This window comes from Haemaphysalis longicornis, unplaced genomic scaffold (assembly GCF_048455015.1).
Source record: "Haemaphysalis longicornis isolate Haplotype H1 unplaced genomic scaffold, Haemaphysalis longicornis Haplotype H1 scaffold_1, whole genome shotgun sequence".
Classification (NCBI taxonomy): domain Eukaryota; kingdom Metazoa; phylum Arthropoda; class Arachnida; order Ixodida; family Ixodidae; genus Haemaphysalis; species Haemaphysalis longicornis.
In genome coordinates, this window is record NW_027526203.1 from 476,939,998 (window position 1) to 476,959,518 (window position 19,521).

Consider the following 19,521-nt stretch of genomic DNA (forward strand, 5'->3'; position numbering starts at 1 on the left):
AGTTGGTACCAAGAAATTGTTATAATATTGCTTGAAAACTTGGTAACGCTTTTACTGCGTAAAGTAGTAACATCGATGAGGTCATATGAAAGGTTGCAGTGCAGCATTTGTAAAAAAAATGGCAGCATCTCCACTCCGTGGATGATGGCGAGGGTGTGGAGTACGGGACTTGAAATGACAAAGTTGTGCCCCGAGTGACATCTGATTTGGGTCCCGACCGTCATTCGATTTGAGCTTGTGAGTTGCACCTTGATTATTCCCTAAATGAAACTGTAACTCACGGCTCATATCGAATTTCCGCTTGATTTTCGCTTGATGGTGGTGTGCGCACGGATGGGCGCGGACGAACATTGGGAGGTCCTAAGGTACTCCGCACCGTTACAGGCGAGGGAGTAAGCCGTTTTACTCTTCGGTACTAACTCACAGTCGTAGCCCAATGGGTAAGACGACTGACACTAACTCTGTCTGGTCTACCAGACACCGGCTCGAATCCTGCCGGTGCCTGTGTGATTTTTTTGCGGTTGTAAATGCTATGTGCATAGACGCGGATGGACATTGTGCGGTCCTAAGGTACTCTGCACCTAAAAAAAATTCCTAAGTGATTGTGAAATACAGTCAAGCCCACTTATAATGGCCGCAGTTATGACGAACGCTCAGTTACAACGAATGAACATGGCATGATTGTTGCAGGATGCATTGAGGCAATGGCATTTCATTTTAGATATATTAAACTGGCGCAAGGTGAATCTCAGGTACAGCGAACGATCAACTGTCTCCCGACTGCACCTGGCATTGACACTCGGCTTTCCGCAAACGCAAACCGTCAGATGAACTGCACGGGGTTCGCCCTTTTCCAACCGAACTGATTGCAGCCAGCAAAAGAAAATGTAAACAAAAAACAAAAAAGGATGTCGTCGTTGTGGGTTCCATTTTGCGCCCCCAGCTTTGTCTGCAGGTGGATGGAAGGAGCACACGGCGGAAGAGGGTGAAGTGAGATATGGGAGAAAATAGGGGAGATAATGGCGAACAAATTTGGCACTGTGCGCAGAGTTGGCAGTGTGCCAACACCTGGGACGGATTTTGTAGGGCCACAAAAATTAGCTATGCATAAATTTCGGCAGTCCCCGTTCATGCTCGCCCGCAGTTTCCTCTTCAGTTGGCCGAGGGAAGAGTGAAAAACAACAACAAAAAAAAAGGCTGTGACTTGGCTCGGCTAACTCTGGATATGAAAAGCGAAAGCTTGTCTTAGCCTGGTCAAGTCTTGATTTCACTTGGTTAATCTTTGATTTAGCTATAATTATTATGCTATTTGTCCAAAGCCTGCCTCTGTCTATGGTTGTGGTCCTGCTTCCGGTGTTTTCTGAGCCGAATGGCTCGTTCTCTTCGATGATAGCTTTGCACCCTTGTCATTCTGGGCCCTCTCCAGTGAAGCAGCTCGCTGAGTTGAGGGGTGGTCAGGAGCCATTTCCCAACAGCGGCTCAAAGCCTCCAGACGCCGGGCAATGCTCAGAGAAGAAAAGACGGCCCCGCCTTGCTCTCATTCATTACGAAGCTCTCATGCACGCGACGAGTCGCGGGGTGGTGGCGACGGCGGCTAGCAAACGCAGTTGTCAGCAGAGCTCAGCCCGGCGAGTCCCTGTGTGCCAAGGGCATGGCGCAGGTGCAATCAAATGAAGGTCAAATCTTTTGTGACGGTGAAACCACTCTGCGACATTAGTAAAGCTTTGCTTTAAAAAAAAACAAGAACACGAAGCAACCTGAAACGCATGCCATGAAACTGAAGCGCATCGAGTGCTACTGAGGTGTCGTCGGTTGTTCTCTTCGGACATCGCAAAGTTGGCAGTTGTGAATGATTCTATGTAGGGAGAAAAAAACGACCACTTGGTTAAGAAGTACGATCTGTCCAAGACAAATATCTGTACAATTTTTAATACAGAAGACCCTGAGCTCCAAGATTAATGCCGACCCGTTGACCAGGAAACGCAAGGGCCCCAACGACAATTCATAGGACATTTATGCATGTACTATGAGCTATTTCCCCACCAGTGTAACTTCTTTTTGGGCCGGGAGTTGTAGTTCAGCGGGCAAGCAGCAAACTTGGTTTCATGGCTGCAGCCAGCGCCCTGTTATCGCCGCGCGCCGTCCAGGAAGGGTCCGTGACCGCGTCAGTTGTCAGAAAACACCGCATGCGGTGTTTTCACGTTCACAAAACGCTTATTATACTTATAACGAACTTTGGGTATAACAAACAATTTCAGCGTGACGGTGAAGTTCGTTATAAGTGGGCTCAACTGTAGCACTTTAATGGATAGTAAGTTATTTATGTTCTGTTACGTATGATAGTATGTTATTCTGATTCGTGTCGAAGTGCACCGTACTGCTGATTTAGGGGTTCGTGTCTTACTGCCCCACATGCCACCAATTGTAGGCAAAGCATTAACCACCACCACTATTCAAACGAAAAGGAATGGAAACAAGTTTTTTTGCCTGTAGTAGCACATTTGCAGGATTCTAACGTACCCCTGATTGTAACATCCAGGTACATTTAGTGAGGAACATTAAAAAAATAATTTAACACCGGTTCTACCTCGCAGATGTAAAAACATGGCCCCACGTACCTGGCTCAAAATATTTTATTTGACACATGCACCTGTGGCAGTGAAAATACCTTGTACTTCATAAACCTTAGAACTGGAGTTTTTCAAATTTCAAGTGCCTTGACCTTGATAATTTCAGATGTAATGGGCCATTGGTTCACTCACTGCTCCTTTATTAATACTGCCAAAGTGTCTTCAAGTTCTCAGCAATGGCCGTACTTTAGGCCGGTGCAGCCCTGCATGAAAATGTGGTGCGGCTTTGTTCACGCCAATTGCACACTCCTGTCTCCAGGACGCCAATGTGCGTGATGCCACCTGATTCCTCTCGCTGTCGGCAAGTCAAACTACCTTGCACTTGAAGAATGTTGCTTCATAGTGGTATTCCTTAAAAACCATAACAACTGAAACGAGATGTAAATTGCAGCAGCAGCAATATGTGCAACCGCTGGCTAAGGGACAGTGAATCTCTAATGCACTGTAGCTAAGGTGGGCCCATTGAGGAATGGGCGCCCCAAAATGTACTCGCCTGATGCTGACGGACGATTTTAGATTGTTTCCGAGAGAAGTAAGTGTCCATGGTTATGCTCCTGACCTCTTTGAAGCCCATTTTGGTTTTGAGCCTGATTGTAACAAGCACACAAATTTCAAGGCTATTTTTAGCAAAAAAAAAAAAAGAAAAAGGCGCGCGTTGCAATCCTGCAAATGTGGTATGTAAAGCAAGTTGGCGTCAGCACTAAATTCTTCCCACAGTAACTGTCGGCTAAAGTAGCACAGTCTTTCATGGAGAGGATTCTTTTTTTAAGTGCAAGGAAGTACTGCCACGTGAATTGGCAGCTTTCTGTCATGCCCAAGGGTGCTTTGTTGTCCTTGCTAAGGTGTATTGCTACAGATGCGCTGGGTGCAACACCCTTTAAAAAACACGCGTGAGAGGCTGCTAAAAAATATGGTAAGAACGGCTAAATTGCTCACAGAGCATCGTCAAGCTTCACGTGCATGCACGTTTGCACCGGCCGGCTGGTTGCGCTGTGGGCAGTGGCCTTGCCCTGAGCAGCTGGCGAGGCCCCTTTTTGTCGCTTGCAACCCCCAGAGCTCGAGCAGGCCTGGTCAGGACTGGTGAGCTACGAGACGCAGTGCATGTCCGAGGCCCTGCGGCTGAGCAAGCAGTGCCGGGTGTCCGGCATGGCCGTGTGCCAGCGCAGCGAGTCCCGGGTGGCCCTGCTGCTGGCCGACGGCCGCCTCGTCTTCCTCCAGCTGGCCCCGGCCGGGAAGGTCAGTCGCCAGGGCCTGTCAGGCCGGCTGCAGGCAAAGGGTTTCGGGGAGGCTGCCGTGCCTGAGCACTCGTCAAGAAGGAGACAGGTTTCCCATGGTGGCAGATTTTATTGAGACGTTTTTGTGTGTTTGCAATTTTGCCAAAGGGCATCATCACTGGCTCGCTGTTTTATGTGAAGGTAACGTCCTTTCCACATATGAGTCTGGTGCATTTTCTGTGCCATTTTCATTCTCCAACTTGGCCCTCTTGGGGGTCAATGTGTGCAGCATTGGGGCAGTGGCATGAATGCTGTGGGATCTAGAAAGGCACAAGGGTTTGCCAGGGGGAAAGCAAAAGCAATGCAAAAACAAAAGGGAGCAGTGCTGATTGAGCTAGTGGTGCCTGAGCTGGTGGGCTACGACAGCATAGGTAAGCCGAGAATCGTCCGACACAGCATCTGGCAGCTTTACAGTTTGTTCTTGTAGCGTGTGCACATACCGGCAGAGGGCACCACTCATGCCCCGAATTAAGCACTATACAGAGTAGACCGTCTATATTTATTTATTAGAGTACCCTCAGGGCCTTTACCATTTATAACGTAACCACTCAAAGTGCTGGACCGGGTATAATGCGGTGGTTTGTGACCACTGGTTTGCCTCGCACACCATTCAATGCACAAGCATACCGCTTAATTAAAACACGGTTGCCCAAAGCACAATACCGTTAAAGTGCGGTTTTTTGGCAGGTCTGCTGATCGACCATCGTAGCTGGGGCATCGTTTTAGGGTCACAGAAAAGAAAAGAAAAAAAAAAGATGGAATCAGACATCGTGCGCTCCTGGTTCTCCTCTAACTTGAACATAGAAAAGAAAAAAAATAGGCACCCTTTAGTTTGTGTGTTCCGTTTGCGCACACGTGATAACCACCACTGCCCTTGATCTTGGCGCACCTTTGAAGATAGCAAGCCCCCGCAGGTGTGCTAAGTTGTTTCTTTTGGAACATTGGGCAGATAAGCAACTGCCCTTTTCCTTTTCAAACATCTGGAGATAGCGAGCCACAACGCCAGCTGTTTTTACCACCTGTACGAGCAGCCGCCTTCGACCTTGCGAATGCAGGGTTGTCTTGCCAGCCTAAGTCAGGCTTTGTCTTTCCCTGCGGCGTCTGTTTTTCCAGACGCCAGGAAATTACCGCAGAAGTGCTCCCTCAAAAATACAAAATGAGCTCAAATTGCTCTAGACAAAGCAGCAGCGGGTGATGTGGAAGAAAAAAAGACGAAATAAAAACCATCCCTCTGTGTTTAAGCAACGTTCGTTTGATTGATGATAGGCAAAGAATGACTGAAAGATAGGTTGCAATATGGTTGGATTCGTGCGTGTGTTTGCACTATAGATTTTTGCATCTCCCGTGAGATACATTATTAGCGGTCTACATTGTACATGCAGAGGTGAATAAAGCCCGAGGGTCATTCACGCGTATGTGTGGTTCGCAGTTGGCAGGGTGCGTGCTTGTGGGAAGCTTGTCCCGCCACAGTTCTGGCGTGTCACCCAGCAACCAACGGGCACTGTAGCTGCCGGCGAGGCAGTCATGTGCCTGTACCGTGGTGCCGGTTGGTTGCTGGCTGCCACGCCTGAACCAACCGTATTTCTTGCCCGGCTTTGGCCAGCCCGAGGCTCGACAGCCCCTCTCTGTGGTCTGCCCTGTGGTGCAGCAGCAGCGGCCGGCGTCGCCCGACCGGCTGTCCCCGCAGATTTGGGGAGGTCGGGGGCCCCTGCGGCTGCTCACAGCGGGGCTCCTGGAGGCCCTGGCTGCCGGGCCGCACCTGGCCCGCATGTGCCCGCCGGTCACCTTTGGCAACTGGAGCACCTACAGGCCCCTGCTAGCCGTGGGTATGTGGGCTGTACAAGGGGGATGCGTCATGATACTGAGGCACCCCACTCCACTACGTTCACCATCTATGCGAGGCAGTTTCCACATAACATGTTCATCGTCCTTTGTAACTAGTCTAGTCCACTTACAACAATATCCAAGGAAATTTCATCGTTATAACCGATGATTGCTATAAGCGGGGTGTGAAAAAAAAGATGAAACAGAGCTCAAAACATTTTATTCGCATGCAGGCAAGGTCGTACTATTGCTTATTTGCGGAAACGAAGCCATAGTCTGTCAGCTTTGTTTAATTGCACACGCGAAGCTACCACACCTTTTTCAAGAGCATCTATAGGTGCTTCACCTAGCTGAGCAAAAGGTCTTTGGCAGAAGCGAAGTCCCTGAGGGACTGTATCATGCACTGGGCCTCCTGCGAAGACGCTACCTCAGTAGGCTGCGCAACCGCGCCGTCAGAGTCATCACTGTCACTGCTGTCCGCAGCACGCATCCATGCAATGATCGCTTCTTCAGTGATGCACTCAGACGTTTCCAAAGCATCGGCCTAGACGTCCCTTTCGCGGAAAAACAGAGGCAGTTGAAGAGGCAAAAATATAGCCAGTTGTGAAACTTGGAAGAGGTGCCAGTCAAATTCAAAGCAGTGCGCACTTGACAACAAGCAAATGCGTGAGCGAGCGGCGCCACGATATCACGAGCGGGCACTGGGACGATGCCAAAGCGGTGGCGCCGGGAGGGGGCTTCGGAAGGAAGACTGCTTCCTCCCCGTCTCACTTCCTCATAAGCAGCACTGTTGACTCGTTTTCTGAGGGGTGGAAAGGATGCGAGGCTCATTGTGATTGACGGCTCACGGTGCATGCCGTCGATGCGGAGAGCCGGTGGCAGCTCGCATTTTCGGTGCATGCTGTAACCGGATTTGATATCGTGGCACTAGAGGATTGTAATAAGCGGTTCATCTTGCCATAGAAAGCATACAAAAGTGGACAGTGCGATAGCTGTTCATCGTTATAAGCGATTTATTTTATCAACGGTATCGTTATGAGTGAAGTCGACTGTACCATAATTTCGGTCAGTAACAATGAGAAATGGTTCAGTCGGCTTTGTGGAGAAATATTAGATTTGGGCTCCCGCTTTGAATCCTCTGTGATGAGAGCCTGGGAACTTTTCACCCAGACTGTACGCATGACCTGTTGGGATTTTACCGGTCGTATCAGGATTCAATTAGAGTGTGTGAATGTCAAATTTTCGACTGTGAATCAAATGGAATAGTAAAAACTAACTGAATCAAATCCAGTATTTTCAAATACCAATATCTTTGCTTTAGTGTGTGTAGGGCTTCTATATAGGGCTGTGCTGGTTGATAACTTCCCACTTCCCTACGCAGAATAGCTTCTGCATGCCCTGAAGGGAGCACAGCATTTCTCCAAGTTAGATCTGGCCTCAGCATATTGTCAAGTTACTCATCATCCTGACACTAGAGACTTAACAGCATTAGCACTACTAACCGATGAATGACTGTTTAGATTCAAGAGGGTCTGCTTTGGCCTTCTTCAGCCCCTGTAGCCTTTCAACAGCTAATGACCGGAATTCTTCGAGGCTGCAAAGGCGTTCTTTGCTACATCGACGATGTCATTGTACTGGGAAAGACGGAGGAGGAGCACATAAGAAACTTTGAAGAAGCGCATCTCGAGGTCTGAGTTGAAGTTAAACGAGAAATACGTCTTGGATGCCAAGGAACTGTCTTTCCTCGGACATGACGTCAGTACTGAAGGAGTAGCACACCTTGCAACAAAAGTTGGCACACTCGTCCATGCCCCAATACCGACGCTTCAGTCCTTCATGGGCCTCGTATAGTATGTCCCACACCTTGCTACTGAAGTGGAGCCTATGCGCTGCCGGCTCCCTTGGACTGGGATGCAGTCAGCTTTATCAAGCGCTTCTGGCCTCGCCCAAAGTATTGCCCCTTTTCGATCCCCAGTCCTTGTCGCTACTGATGCTTCTGTGTATGGGTTGGGTGCAGTTTTGCAGGCCAGCACATTCACACAGTCGCATCAAGAACATTGACAGAGGCGGCACTCTCCTGCTGAGCGGGAAGCATGCGTCTGGGCATGTGCGAAATGGCATGTGTACTTATGGGGACCACTTTTCGCGCTGCAAACGGATCGTCGTGCATTACTGACATTGCTGCCTACCCAGAGCACAGGGCGACAACCTTTTCGAATTGCAAGGTGGTTGGAACAACTCCTTCGATATAACTACGAGGTGGAGTACAAAAAAGGGTTGGAAAACAGGGTCGCAGGCACGCTTGTGTGCCTGCCAATTTCTGCTACCATCGATGAGCAGACTCTTGCCCCAGGAAGACACTTCCTTTGAGGAAGGAGTTGCGCCCCTTGTCGAGCCACTGTGCATTGACAAAGAGGATTTTGAGCAGGCCAGGCATGACAACACCATCTTGGAAGGCGTCAAAGGCTACATGGTGTCGTCTTGGCTTATGCGCAAGTTAATTTCAAAGGAAGTTCAGGCATACTTCACTGTGCAGGAAGAATTGTCTGTCCTCAATGGCTTACTCCTGCTTGGAGAACGACTTGTTGTTCCACAGTCGCTCTCGCATCAGGTGGTTGCCATAGCACATGAAATGCATCCTGAAATAGTTCAAACGAAGGCACAGCTGCAACAATGGTTTTGGTGGCCAGGTATGGATCAGCAAGTAGAAAGTGCCATACAGACAGAACTGCAGCGTATGCCGAAGTGCAGATAAAAGCACCAAGATCACTGTTTCTCTCCTCCAACCAGTCCCGCTACCTGACCACCCAAGGCAAAAGCTGGCCATTGACATTGAGAAAGCTCCACAGGAATGCAGATACGCCATCACACTAGTTGATTACTTCTCGAAATGGCCCGAGGTGAACTTCAGCAGAGAGGTCATGACAAGGGCAGTCACCAGCTTTTTCGTCAAGTACCGTATTTACTCGCATAATGAACCCACTCACGTAATGAACCCTCCCCCCACTTTTCTTGTTGAGAATTTACTTTTTTGTCTCTTTGAATAAAAAATGCGATGGTAATATGTTTTTCTTTTAAGCATGGTTGCTGATGCTGTAGACAATCGCAGTAACTTGATATCGTGCTACAGTACGCGCAGAAATGCTAAAAATGCATTCCAAGAAAAACAAATTTCATCAGTAGCCAGAGACGTTAGCACGAATGCCGTGGCTTAGAATTTAAAAATTGCGCGTTTGCGGTGCGCCACCTGTTGAATGCAAAACAAAAACCTTGCGCCATAAAAACGTTGCGGCGTGCGAACAAAGCACCAAACTTACTCTGCACTCCTTCCCTGCTATTTGATGTTTAATCTTGTTCCGCCGGCGTGCGAACAAGATTACTCCTGCTCCGTACTCCGTACTCCTCTGCTCTTGCTATTACGCGACTTTGCCATTACGCTCCGTGGTTTTGTTGTTCAGCTGTGTTCCAACCTTTTTTTGTGGTCCTGCTGCGCGGCGTTTTAAACTGCGGTGGCGGAGCGTGCGCTGCACATGGAAATGGTGCAGTGGTGTGGCACTTCAGTGTTGACCCAGTGTGTGTAGGCTACGGGCGAAAACGAGAGGTTTTTGGGTGGTGAACAGTGGTCGCCGTGTGTTTCTTGGGCCCAAAGAAGGGAAGTTTGCCGGTGTTGGAAAAGAAATTTTGGAGTGCCTTGACGGCACGGAAGACGGTGCCGACAACAAAAGTGCGGCCGCAGCGACTTCAGTGAGGAGGGAAGCTCCATGGCGAAGGGGGACGATGAATAAAATATAAATTTCATTACATAATTACCTACGTGTTTTTACGAAAATGGTAAGGCTCTGACAGCGCTGCTCTTGGCAACTTTATTGTATGAAATTTCAACTTTTAAAAATCTCTTGCAATTTTTTTCCCACATAATGAACCCTCCCCCCAAATTCATGCTGAATTTTCCGGAAAAAAAGTGGGTTCATTACCCGAGTAAATACGGTATGTTCCCACAAGGGATACCCAGAGGAAGAGGTCGTGAACAGTGGGCCTCAATTTTCTTCCCGAGAGGTGGCCTTGTTTCTCCAAGAGCATGGCATTCGCTTGACACACTCTTCAGTATGTCACCCTCAGGTAAATGGACCGGTGGGACGATTCAACTGTGTACATGAGAACTTCATCCAGTTTTGGAGCACAGACAAGTTCAGGAAGCCGTGACAGACTACTTAGGTGTCTATCACTGCACACCGCATGCCATGGCTGGGGTTGCACCAGCGCTGCTTCTTTATGGGAGGTTGTCTCGAACTCGCTTAGGCATTGTTGGTCACCCGTCTCGGTCATTCTTCACTGACCCACTCGAAGAACTTCGTTAGCTGAGGAACAGAGTTAAGCAGATGCAAGCATACAGCAAAATGTATGCTGACAGGCGTCGGGCAGCGAAGAAGACCAACATAGCTGTGGGCGATAGAGTCTGCATCGAGAGACCAAATGTCAGGTTCGAGGGGGACCTCTCCTTCCGCCATCCTCTAAAGGTTATGGAACCGAAGGGTCCATCCAAATTTTCAGTCTTGATAGCGGGAAGACATGAAATGCGTCAAAGATGACCAAGATGCCGCCGCAACATGTCCATGCTAAGAAACCCCCTTGAGCTCCGAGTGATACTGGGCATTCAGCAACACCACCTAGCACACCGGCGTCAGCCATCCGTCACGGCTCCGGAGCAGCTCCTCCACGAGTTGCAGTGTGTACAACGCCCGTGGCAAGTGAGCACAGTCCTGTAGGGACCTTGCAACAACAAACAAACGTAGCATGGGCAGCCTGCATTTAAAACGTGTGTTTGTGTACTGGTGCTTGACAAGAAAGTGAACGATTTAGACAAGGTGGCAAAACAGTGAAACAAAAATTTTGGTAGCTAGCTGAAGCTGTATGCTTGGGACAATGGGGATCCCATCCGCGTTTGCAGTGATGTGTTTGCAAGTACCTAGTAGTTAAAGAGTGGGCCAAGGGATGAGACAGAGGAGGGTGATTGTAAAGTAGGCAAAGCCCCGAGCGTGCCCGTGGCTCAGTGGGGGCTGTAGAGGGCTCGGGGAGTGAGTGCAGATGGAGTCGCAGTATCTAGGGCAGTGTACAGGTACAGCTGCAGAGGAGAAAAACGTCCAAAATTTTGGTGACCAATATGAGGATGTATTTATTACATGAGGAAATGGCACTAAGGTCCCTTGGATTTGTGTCTTTGATTCGTGCAGAGGGAACCACACACACACAAAGAAGGAGAAAAGAGGACATGGCTGATAGAGGAAGACCGATTGTCGCAGTTTTGGCTTTACTTCACTAGCTTTATGGGACTATCCCATCTGATGCTGCGCTGGCTGCAAAGATGCCCACCGCAGGTTCGAGAGAGCCAAGCCGTAAGACAGGGTTGGCCCTTGCCACGCATCTGCAATCACTCTGAGAGGACGACATGGCATTGCAAAACTGCATTTTAATGCGTGGGGTGCCACAACACAACAACAGCTGTGGTAAAACGCCCCTAGCCTTGGGGCAAGAAAGGGGTTACCTGCCGGGCGTACGTGGCAAGCCACAGAGCCCAACTGTGCGGGGCGGGGAATCAACACCTGTCTTTCCAACGGCACAAGCCACTGAAGTGCTGAGGGTGTTCGATTCCGGCAAAGACCAGGGTGGACCAGACTGGCTGAGCTACCGATAACTACTCAAATCACCCGTGCCAGCAGGGAGCGCAAAGTCAGAGGGTGCGGCATGCAAAAGCAACCCCGGTATGAAGCGAAGACTACGAAGCGAGCATCGTACCTGGGTTAAGCGCCCCAGCTGCCTGACACCCGAGCGACCCCCGATACGGGCAACCCACGTCACGCCCCCGTGTGGCCCACGGACCGCCGCCACGCATTGGGAGAGGGCCCTGCGAGCTGAGCGTGCACATATCTCCCGCAACGGGAAGCCACTTTTTGCCACACCCACGTGAAGCTGGTGGAGAAATGAACTGCTCAGAGGTGGGCTCATCGAAAAACCCGAGGAACTCTGAACTGAGTACTTTTCTGCTGGTGTGCTGTGCATTGGTTCCAGATCTGGAGCTACTGCTGGAAGATGTTGCTTCTCGCAGTTCCCTAGGCCCTGGCTGGCATCTTGAGAATTGCTCTGCATTTGTCAAAGCTCTTGCATGTGCGTCGTAAAAATAAACATTAGAAGTGTGCGAATATTCGGAAATTTCGAATATTACTCAAAAATAAATATGTTATATTCGTATTCGCTTCGAAAACTATCAGTTCGAAACATTTAGAATATTCGAACGGGTTCGAATAATCGGCTATTATCGAATATTTGGATTGATTACTTTAAGGGGCGGCATGTCTTTCAATTTCAGAAAAGGGACCACAACATGGTTTTATTAAAGCCACATATTCGGCTTCTCTGTTTTTTATCCTGTGTGTTTGCAAAGTTTGTCCGCCGAAAACCATAGCAAAGTGGTATAAAGAATACTTTTGCCAGCTGCGGTGAGAAAATGTCAGCGGAAATGGGCGAAAAAAACGGCAATTTTAGGAGCGCTGTATCTACGCAAAGGTGCCACCGGGCGTGGCTGTTTGGTACCATTGGACCGGCCGAGTGACCCTATTTCCGGATCTTGCCGTGTCTTTTATCTCCGTTCATTCCCAAATTCACGAATGGCAGGAAAGGAAATGCGCACAAACGAAGGCAGAAATAGATGCTGAAGCGTGGTTGGCCTTCCAGTCGGCGCGCGTTGAAACGGCCCCCCTGATTGGGCGTCGCGGCGGCAATGCAAGATGGCGGCCGCCTGAACCGTGTGGTGCGTGTTTCTAGGTTCATTTGCACTGCCTCGCTCGTACAAGTTTCTGTTCGATCATTTTATCTTCTATGGTATTCAACACGGGCATTAGAGCGATGGCAATTCCTAAGATCACAAGCGGTATACGGGAAGTTGCGTGGCTCGAAAGGCGGATCAATCACCGAACGGTTTTCGTGGTGCGCGTGACTTTACCCTGGAGGGTGAAATGCGGTGTGCGCGCTTGTTGCAGCGGTTCGCGCAGTAAAATTTTCGTCTTCTTTGAGATGTTTTCACGCTTAGGTATTGCTAAGCTTGACAGTAGGTTCGCTAGCCTTGGGAAAGAAAGGACCGACGCGTCAACAGCTTCGGCGCGCACGGTGTAGCCGCTGCGCGTTGGTGCATCACTGGCTGCACAACCTGGCACGATTGAACGCCAGTAGTTGCAATTTATGCCTGTGACTTTAGATTTATTCTTGGGAGCGACCTGGCGGACCATGTCAGGGATAAACAAAGTATGACATGTAGCGGTATACGAGCGGCGCGATGCGGTCGAGCCACATCGCTTTCTTGCGCAACGTAAGACTGCCATGACCTCGCCCATTCATATGGGAATGCGAAGCACTTTGAACAAGTTTTCTATCATGTTTTATAGGCCGCTTAAGCTCGGTGCAAAGTGGACAGAAAGAAAATTTTATGAATAAAAAGTTTTCAAAATATTACTTAGAAATTTTTATGGTGTTATCACAGAAGCACTAGTCCAGTTGCTGCGCTAATTGTAATCAAAATTCACAAAAAATCAAAAAGTTGATTTCTAGAGCCACATTCCCCCTAAATTATTCGATATTCGATTCGATATTCGAAGCTAGATATTCGTATTCGATTCGTATTCGAAAAATTTGATATTCGCACACCCCTAATAAACATCCGTCCGAGTTCTCATTGCAGTGTTCGGGGCGGATGGTTACATATTTTGCAACTACAAATTCACATTTGTCGCTTCTAATTAAACTAGTTGGAAGATAATCGTTTTTCACTTATGCTCACTTTAATGGCAAATGAAACAATGCATCATTTGTCTAGCCATTGTTTTTGTGGGGAAAGTTCCAGTGCTGCTGTTTTTCTTCTTCTTTAATCAGCGAGGAAAGCACTTCTAGAAGTACCTTTTTTGGATTCTTGCAAAGAACTGCATTTTTTTAAATAGTGAATTACGATGTTTCAGCGTAGGTTTTCAGACACGTAACATTTTTTAAGCTGAGAATGTCTGAATGTTTGCATGTAAACCTCGCTGTTCAGCTCTGCACATTTTAATTCAGCTGTCCTTCAGTTTTACTGCGTCGCAACATGTTTGTAACTGTAGAAAGAGAAAGGCGAGAAAAGGTTTGCAAAGTGCAAGCTGGCTATTGCCAAGTGCATCACTTGGGGAATTTATTTTTCTGCAAATTTTCACTACAGTGTGTAGGCATGTATACCATATTTTCCGGTGTATAGGTCGCGGTTTTTTTCTGAAATTTTTGTTGGTGTGTCTTATCTACCGGTGTGACTTATGTATGGAATAAATTTGGTACATGGCGGCCGTGCGTGGTCCGTGCTCGAAAAGGTGCCTCTGTGCTGCGTGAGGTCAGCGCGTGTTGAGACGCAGCTCTATGGTCTAAACGAATGAATTATTTATTGGCGAGTCGGAGGAAGAAGGCTTTGATGGTTTTGCCTAAACGCCGTCTGTAAGTACATGCCTTCTGTGTGTATAATTAAACCATTTTTGAGAAGTTATTTCTGTCTAAACTTTGGAGGGTAGATGCACGTGTCTAGCACTGATTACCGGGGGAAGCGTTCAGAGGCGGCGGCCGCCACAACCATATACTTTCGCTGCACTTTCTAACGAACTAATCCACTGGGAGTTTACCTGATTAACAAGTGCGTTTTGTATGCTGGTGCATCTTAGACACCGGTGCGACTTATATATATATGTTTTTTTTTTTTTTTTTTTTTGAAAAACTGCCGTTTTGAGGGGGGTTCGACTATTAACTCTATGGGTGCGACTTATACAAAAGTGCAACTTATAGACCGGAAAATACGGTAGTTTTATTCCAAATTGAATGGCCTAGGGCACTGATCTTTCACAAACTTGCTTTAATGTTTTGCGGCAAGTTCAAATGAGCTGTGTCCTGACTGCATAACATTGTCTTTTAGAGTGAGGGTATTGCCAGGGATCATTTTACTGGATCTTTTTCCTCTCTGAGGACTGGTGAAATAAATACCGGTTCCAGTGTTAGCTCACATCAACAGTGTCAGTGGTGTGCTGAATCCTTATCCCTTTTTATGGCGTGTCAGGAAACAGTGTGCCAATGGTTGCAGTTGAGCAGAAAAAAGCCTGAAGGTATTGCATCTTTTCAGGCAACTCAACAGGAACTGTGCAGGTGTTTGACCTGTCCTGTGGTACATTGGAAAAAGAGTTAAACCTGCATGCTACACCTGTAAGGTGAGTTAGCCGCTCAAATCTGTTCAAAAGTAGTAATTACGTGCAGTTGATTCAACTAAGTTCTCACCATAGGTAGCCACTGTGTGTGTGCGTGCGGGTGATAAGTAAACAGTTGGAGTCACAGCAAGAACAATAACACCAGTTTTACTCGCATAGCAGCAAAGGGACTTGCCTTCATCAGAGTAGCTAATAAAAATAGAGAACGGAACACCGGCGTTCACTTGGCACACGGATAACACAGACCAGCGCAGCCGGTCGGCACAAACAAAGCATAAACAAACCCAATGCCTGGCTCGCAGCAATATTATGGTGTAATATTATGTAACTGTACTCTGATGACAAAACCGTATGGGTCGTAGCACTGTAATCTTTACATTTTCCAATACTATGAACACTGGTGAATGCAATAAGAGAAGCTGCTTCTTGATGCACGGCTTGGAACTAATTTTACAGCTCATTAAACTTTGGTGGCACCAGGGGCAAGGAACCATTTCGAGTGCCCATTTGAAACACCCAAGTTTAATGAGCTGTAAAATTAGTTCCAAGCGGTGCATCAAGAAGCCGCTTCTCTTATTGCATTCACCAGTGTTCATAGTATTGGAAAATGTAAAGATTATAGGGCTGTGACCAACACTGTTTTGTCTATTGTTCCTCCAAAAATGGTTTAATTATCTCTCATTATCTCGGGTTACTCATAAAATTATCTCTCATTATCTCGGGCATTACTCATAAAATAATGGCATTTTTGAAATTAGTTGGGTAAAAGCAGCAAGACTGACAAGTTTCACAGAGTTAACTTAAAAATTAAAAGAAATAGTTTTAAGAGCCATGTCCCCCCCTTAAGGTTGCCATAAAAAAATGCGAAGGAAAGATGCAGAGAGAAATTTCTATGCTTTATTTCTAAGGCATCCTCAGCTGTCAAACAAAACTGAAGAGGGCTACAAAATGCGGGATCTTTCGCCTGAAATGAAAAGTTATTCAGCCTGTAGTGTCACTGGAAGGATTTTCGCAACTTGATTTCAATAGAGAAACTGTGTAAACCATATTAGCACCAGGCGTTTACAGTTTACATTTCACGGGTGTTTGAAAGGGTGGCTGTTGCCATTAGTGCTACTGGTGCCACCTTTCGCATTCCCGAATCCAGCAAGCTGCAAAACCGCTTCCAAGTGATGCATAAAAAAAAAATTCTTGCTACATTGCACTTGCCAGTGCTCATACTAGTATTAGAAAATATGAAGATTTCAGTTTTTGCCAAACCTCGAAATTGTGGATAATCTCTCATTGCCGCAATAACCCTGACTTTAAAATAATTGGACAGTTGAAATCGGGGGAAGCCGCAACAAGACTGATAAGTTTCATGGAGTTTACGCGAAAGGTAAAAGAAATTGTTTCCAGGTGCAACTACATTCCAGTTTTGGCATTAATCCACCGACTGGCAGCATGTGCAGCAGAGCGAGCCTTTCTGGTGGCAACCCCGCCTGTAGTTGTGCTGCCCGTTTGCAGGGGAATCGAGTGGGTGAGCCTGACGTCGTTCCTGTCCTTTGCGTATGCCAACCTCATCACGGTGGGCAGCAAGGTGCGCAACGAGGTAGTCCACACCAGCATCCTGTCAGGCAAGGTGCAGCACATCCGAGCAGAGCTCAACGAGGAGTCGCCCATCACCTGCATCAAGGTGTCGCACCTCAAGTGAGTTCCCAGCCACCGGGGCCGGGTTAGCTTAGCTGGCTGAGTTGCCTGTTCGAGGCTGGCTGAAAGCCGTGCATGACAGCCCGGAAGGCTGAGGCTCGCAACGCACAGACACTAGAGGGATTGTAATGCCTGTGTGTGTGCCACTCGTTTCAGGCAGTACTTTGTGGTGTTGTTCAAAGATCAGCCATTTGAACTGTGGGACCTGCGAAGCTTGACACTCCTGCGGACCATGCCAGACAGTTTTCCCTGTGTCACAGCATTGGTGAGCTATCACTGAGGGCCGAAAGGGGGCCACTTCTGTGATCGTGGGCATCCAGCCAAGAGGTGCGCCAATGCTTGAAACTACATATAGTGTTTGCTATTCAGTGCGATTTACGGCGCCATTTTACTGTTTATAGCATTAAAAGGTTTGGAATGTTCGAAATTAAAGTTGGCTCTGCCGCACAGCTTAAACTTTCAGGCAGCACTTCACATTTTGGGTTGGCTTTTTTTGCACGACAGCGAAGCTGTGCAAAAAAGCCTAACTTGTGTATGTGAACTCTGGTGTATGCTAACGGATGTGGAACACAACTTGCACGGCCGCTCAACCTCCCCCGTTTGATGCAGCCCGCCGAATGCTCCTCTCCGCTTGTGAGAGCAGTAGTTCTCTTTCCCTCTGCCGCATCGCCTGTGGCAAGCGCCATCAGGGACACGGCTGCGGCTACTCGAAAAGCAGCCACACAATGGGCCGTCTGTGCTAGCAGTTGTACGTGGTTCGGCTGTAGTATTATTGCGCTTTGTCATGCTTTCCTTGAGACGCCCTGCTGAACAGGCTGCAGTCACATGCCATATTTACACGATTGTAAATCGACCCTTTTTTTTTTTTTTTTTCAGATTTGACGATCAAATGTTGGGGGGTCGACTGAGAATCGAAATCGAACCGTCTACCGCTAGTAATGGCAAGAGAAACGAGAAATCGGGGCTGCTACGAGGTGGGGACAGCTTTGCACCCTCGTTCCCATGGTTATGGTCGAAAGTGTGAACCGCATGGGGCGTTTTCTGCTCGCAAGAATGCGCCACGCTGACGTATGCTGCGCGCTACGCGATCGGCGGCGGCAACATGGTGGCGTCACCAGCTGCGAAGAGGTGCGCGTAGCTCTAGCGACCGCTTCTAACCACTCTTTAAGATATCGCTGAAGGCACAAACGAAGGCGTTCGTGCAGGAAAGGAGCTGATAATGTGGTCAAAAACGACACTATAAAACATCACCCACGCCGCTAGGGAAAGCGCCAATCAAATATCCGCCACCGTGGTAAGCCTAAACATCTCCGGCGGCGCCAGCCGGCTGTCCCGAGCGCTTTCTAACTGCCGCCATGAAGAGCGCGCCTCCCCATTGGGGCAAGAAGTCAGGGTCCTCCCACTGCCGCGCTCGTCACGCGTCATACCGATGTAGAACCGGTACAACGAGAATAACTTAGAAGCTGCCGCGCGCGCGGAATCGTCGACGCGGGCGTGAAAAAGTCGCCCGTGCAACGCCTATGCGCACGAAACGCGTGCAAAAACGCGTCAAGAAGCGTTTTATGTCCCTAATAAACAAAATCAGTATTTGCGAATCCCTTGATTCAATGCGCGGCACTAATGTAGCCAAAACCACATCACATTGTTCAGTACACTTACGAATGCAATGGTTGAAGGTTAGTCGCTCAAAAGTAAATCGCGCAGCCACTTCCGTCAGCTGCCATGTTTGTTTTGGTATTGCGCGGCAGTGGCCGCTGCCGGTTGCTTCGATGGTTGTCGTCTTGCAGCGAATGTGTTCTTCCCGCTCAACCCACAGCGCATGGTTATTCCGGGTGCTTATTCAAAAGCTTTTCTTTTTTAACATCTACTGCGCATACCGCAAGCGCACGGCTCTTGTGGGAGCATCGATCATTGATGGTAGAGCCACCGTGTGGGTTGACGGAATAGCTTCTCTTGTAATACGATTCTATTCTTTAGGCAGCGCTCGCATTGGGGTTTTTTTTTTTTTTTAGAGAGAGAGAGAGAGAGAGAGATGCAACTTTTGGGGGTCGACCTAAATTCGAGTCGACGTACAATCGTGTAAATACGGTATTTACGTGGAGTAGAGACATGGTCTTTAACATCTGACCCCACGTTTAGTGGGATTGCACTATTTAGCTTATTTATACCGGAATTTCCGCATCGCTGTGACTTTATTTTCACAGCACACAGGTTGCCATTGGACAATATGAATTGGACAATTGGCAGTAATCATAGTACATAAATAGTTCCAGGTGCACATTATTTACAGTGGAATCTCAATGATACGATTCTGGGTGATACGAATTTCGGGATGGTACGAATTTCTGAGAAGTCCCAGCGAAATTGCATTGTTTGCAATGGGCAAAATTTCGGCTGTTACGAACGGACCTGCGCGTCCCAGCAGATGATGTGAACGAACCGGCAAGGTGCCCGACTGCCGAGCAAGCAAGCAACGGCGACATACGGGCTCTCTCTCCCCTCTTTGTCCTTCTTTCACCGGGAACGGCCGGGCTGTTGTTTTCTGCTCATGAAAACGCGCTGCGTACGCCACAGGTGTTCTGACGCTGGTGCGGAACCACCTGCCTGCTGTATGCGGCACGGCCGGCGGCTTCGGCCGCGAAGTGGTGTGGGGCGCTCGAGCGACCGCATCTAATCGCTCTTTAAAATGCCTCTGAATTCTTCACAGGTTTGCCGTTGATTTAGTTTCTGCACTTTCACTTCAAGATAATGTGCATTTCTTTTCGTCTCTTCAATGTATCCAACCAGGTCAAATGTCGTCTGGCATTCTTCAGTTCTCAATCCGCTGTGTTCCTGACCATCCACAGG

At 48.2% G+C, this 19,521-nt stretch overlaps 1 protein-coding gene across 2 annotated transcripts in view; it reads left to right on the forward strand.

Moving 5' to 3' along the window:
• LOC144156297 (WD repeat-containing protein 11-like) overlaps positions 1-19,521 on the forward strand; it is a 76,353-nt gene that overhangs the window by 17,813 nt on the left and 39,019 nt on the right. The window contains exons 9-13 of one of the 2 annotated variants that reach the window (XM_077688249.1): positions 3,685-3,866; positions 5,553-5,730; positions 14,904-14,988; positions 16,492-16,674; positions 16,831-16,939. In XM_077688249.1, coding sequence (XP_077544375.1) covers positions 3,685-3,866; positions 5,553-5,730; positions 14,904-14,988; positions 16,492-16,674; positions 16,831-16,939 — 737 coding nt within the window. The remainder of the gene's footprint in view (positions 1-3,684; positions 3,867-5,552; positions 5,731-14,903; positions 14,989-16,491; positions 16,675-16,830; positions 16,940-19,521) is intronic. The other variant, XM_077688250.1, reaches the window with a different exon arrangement.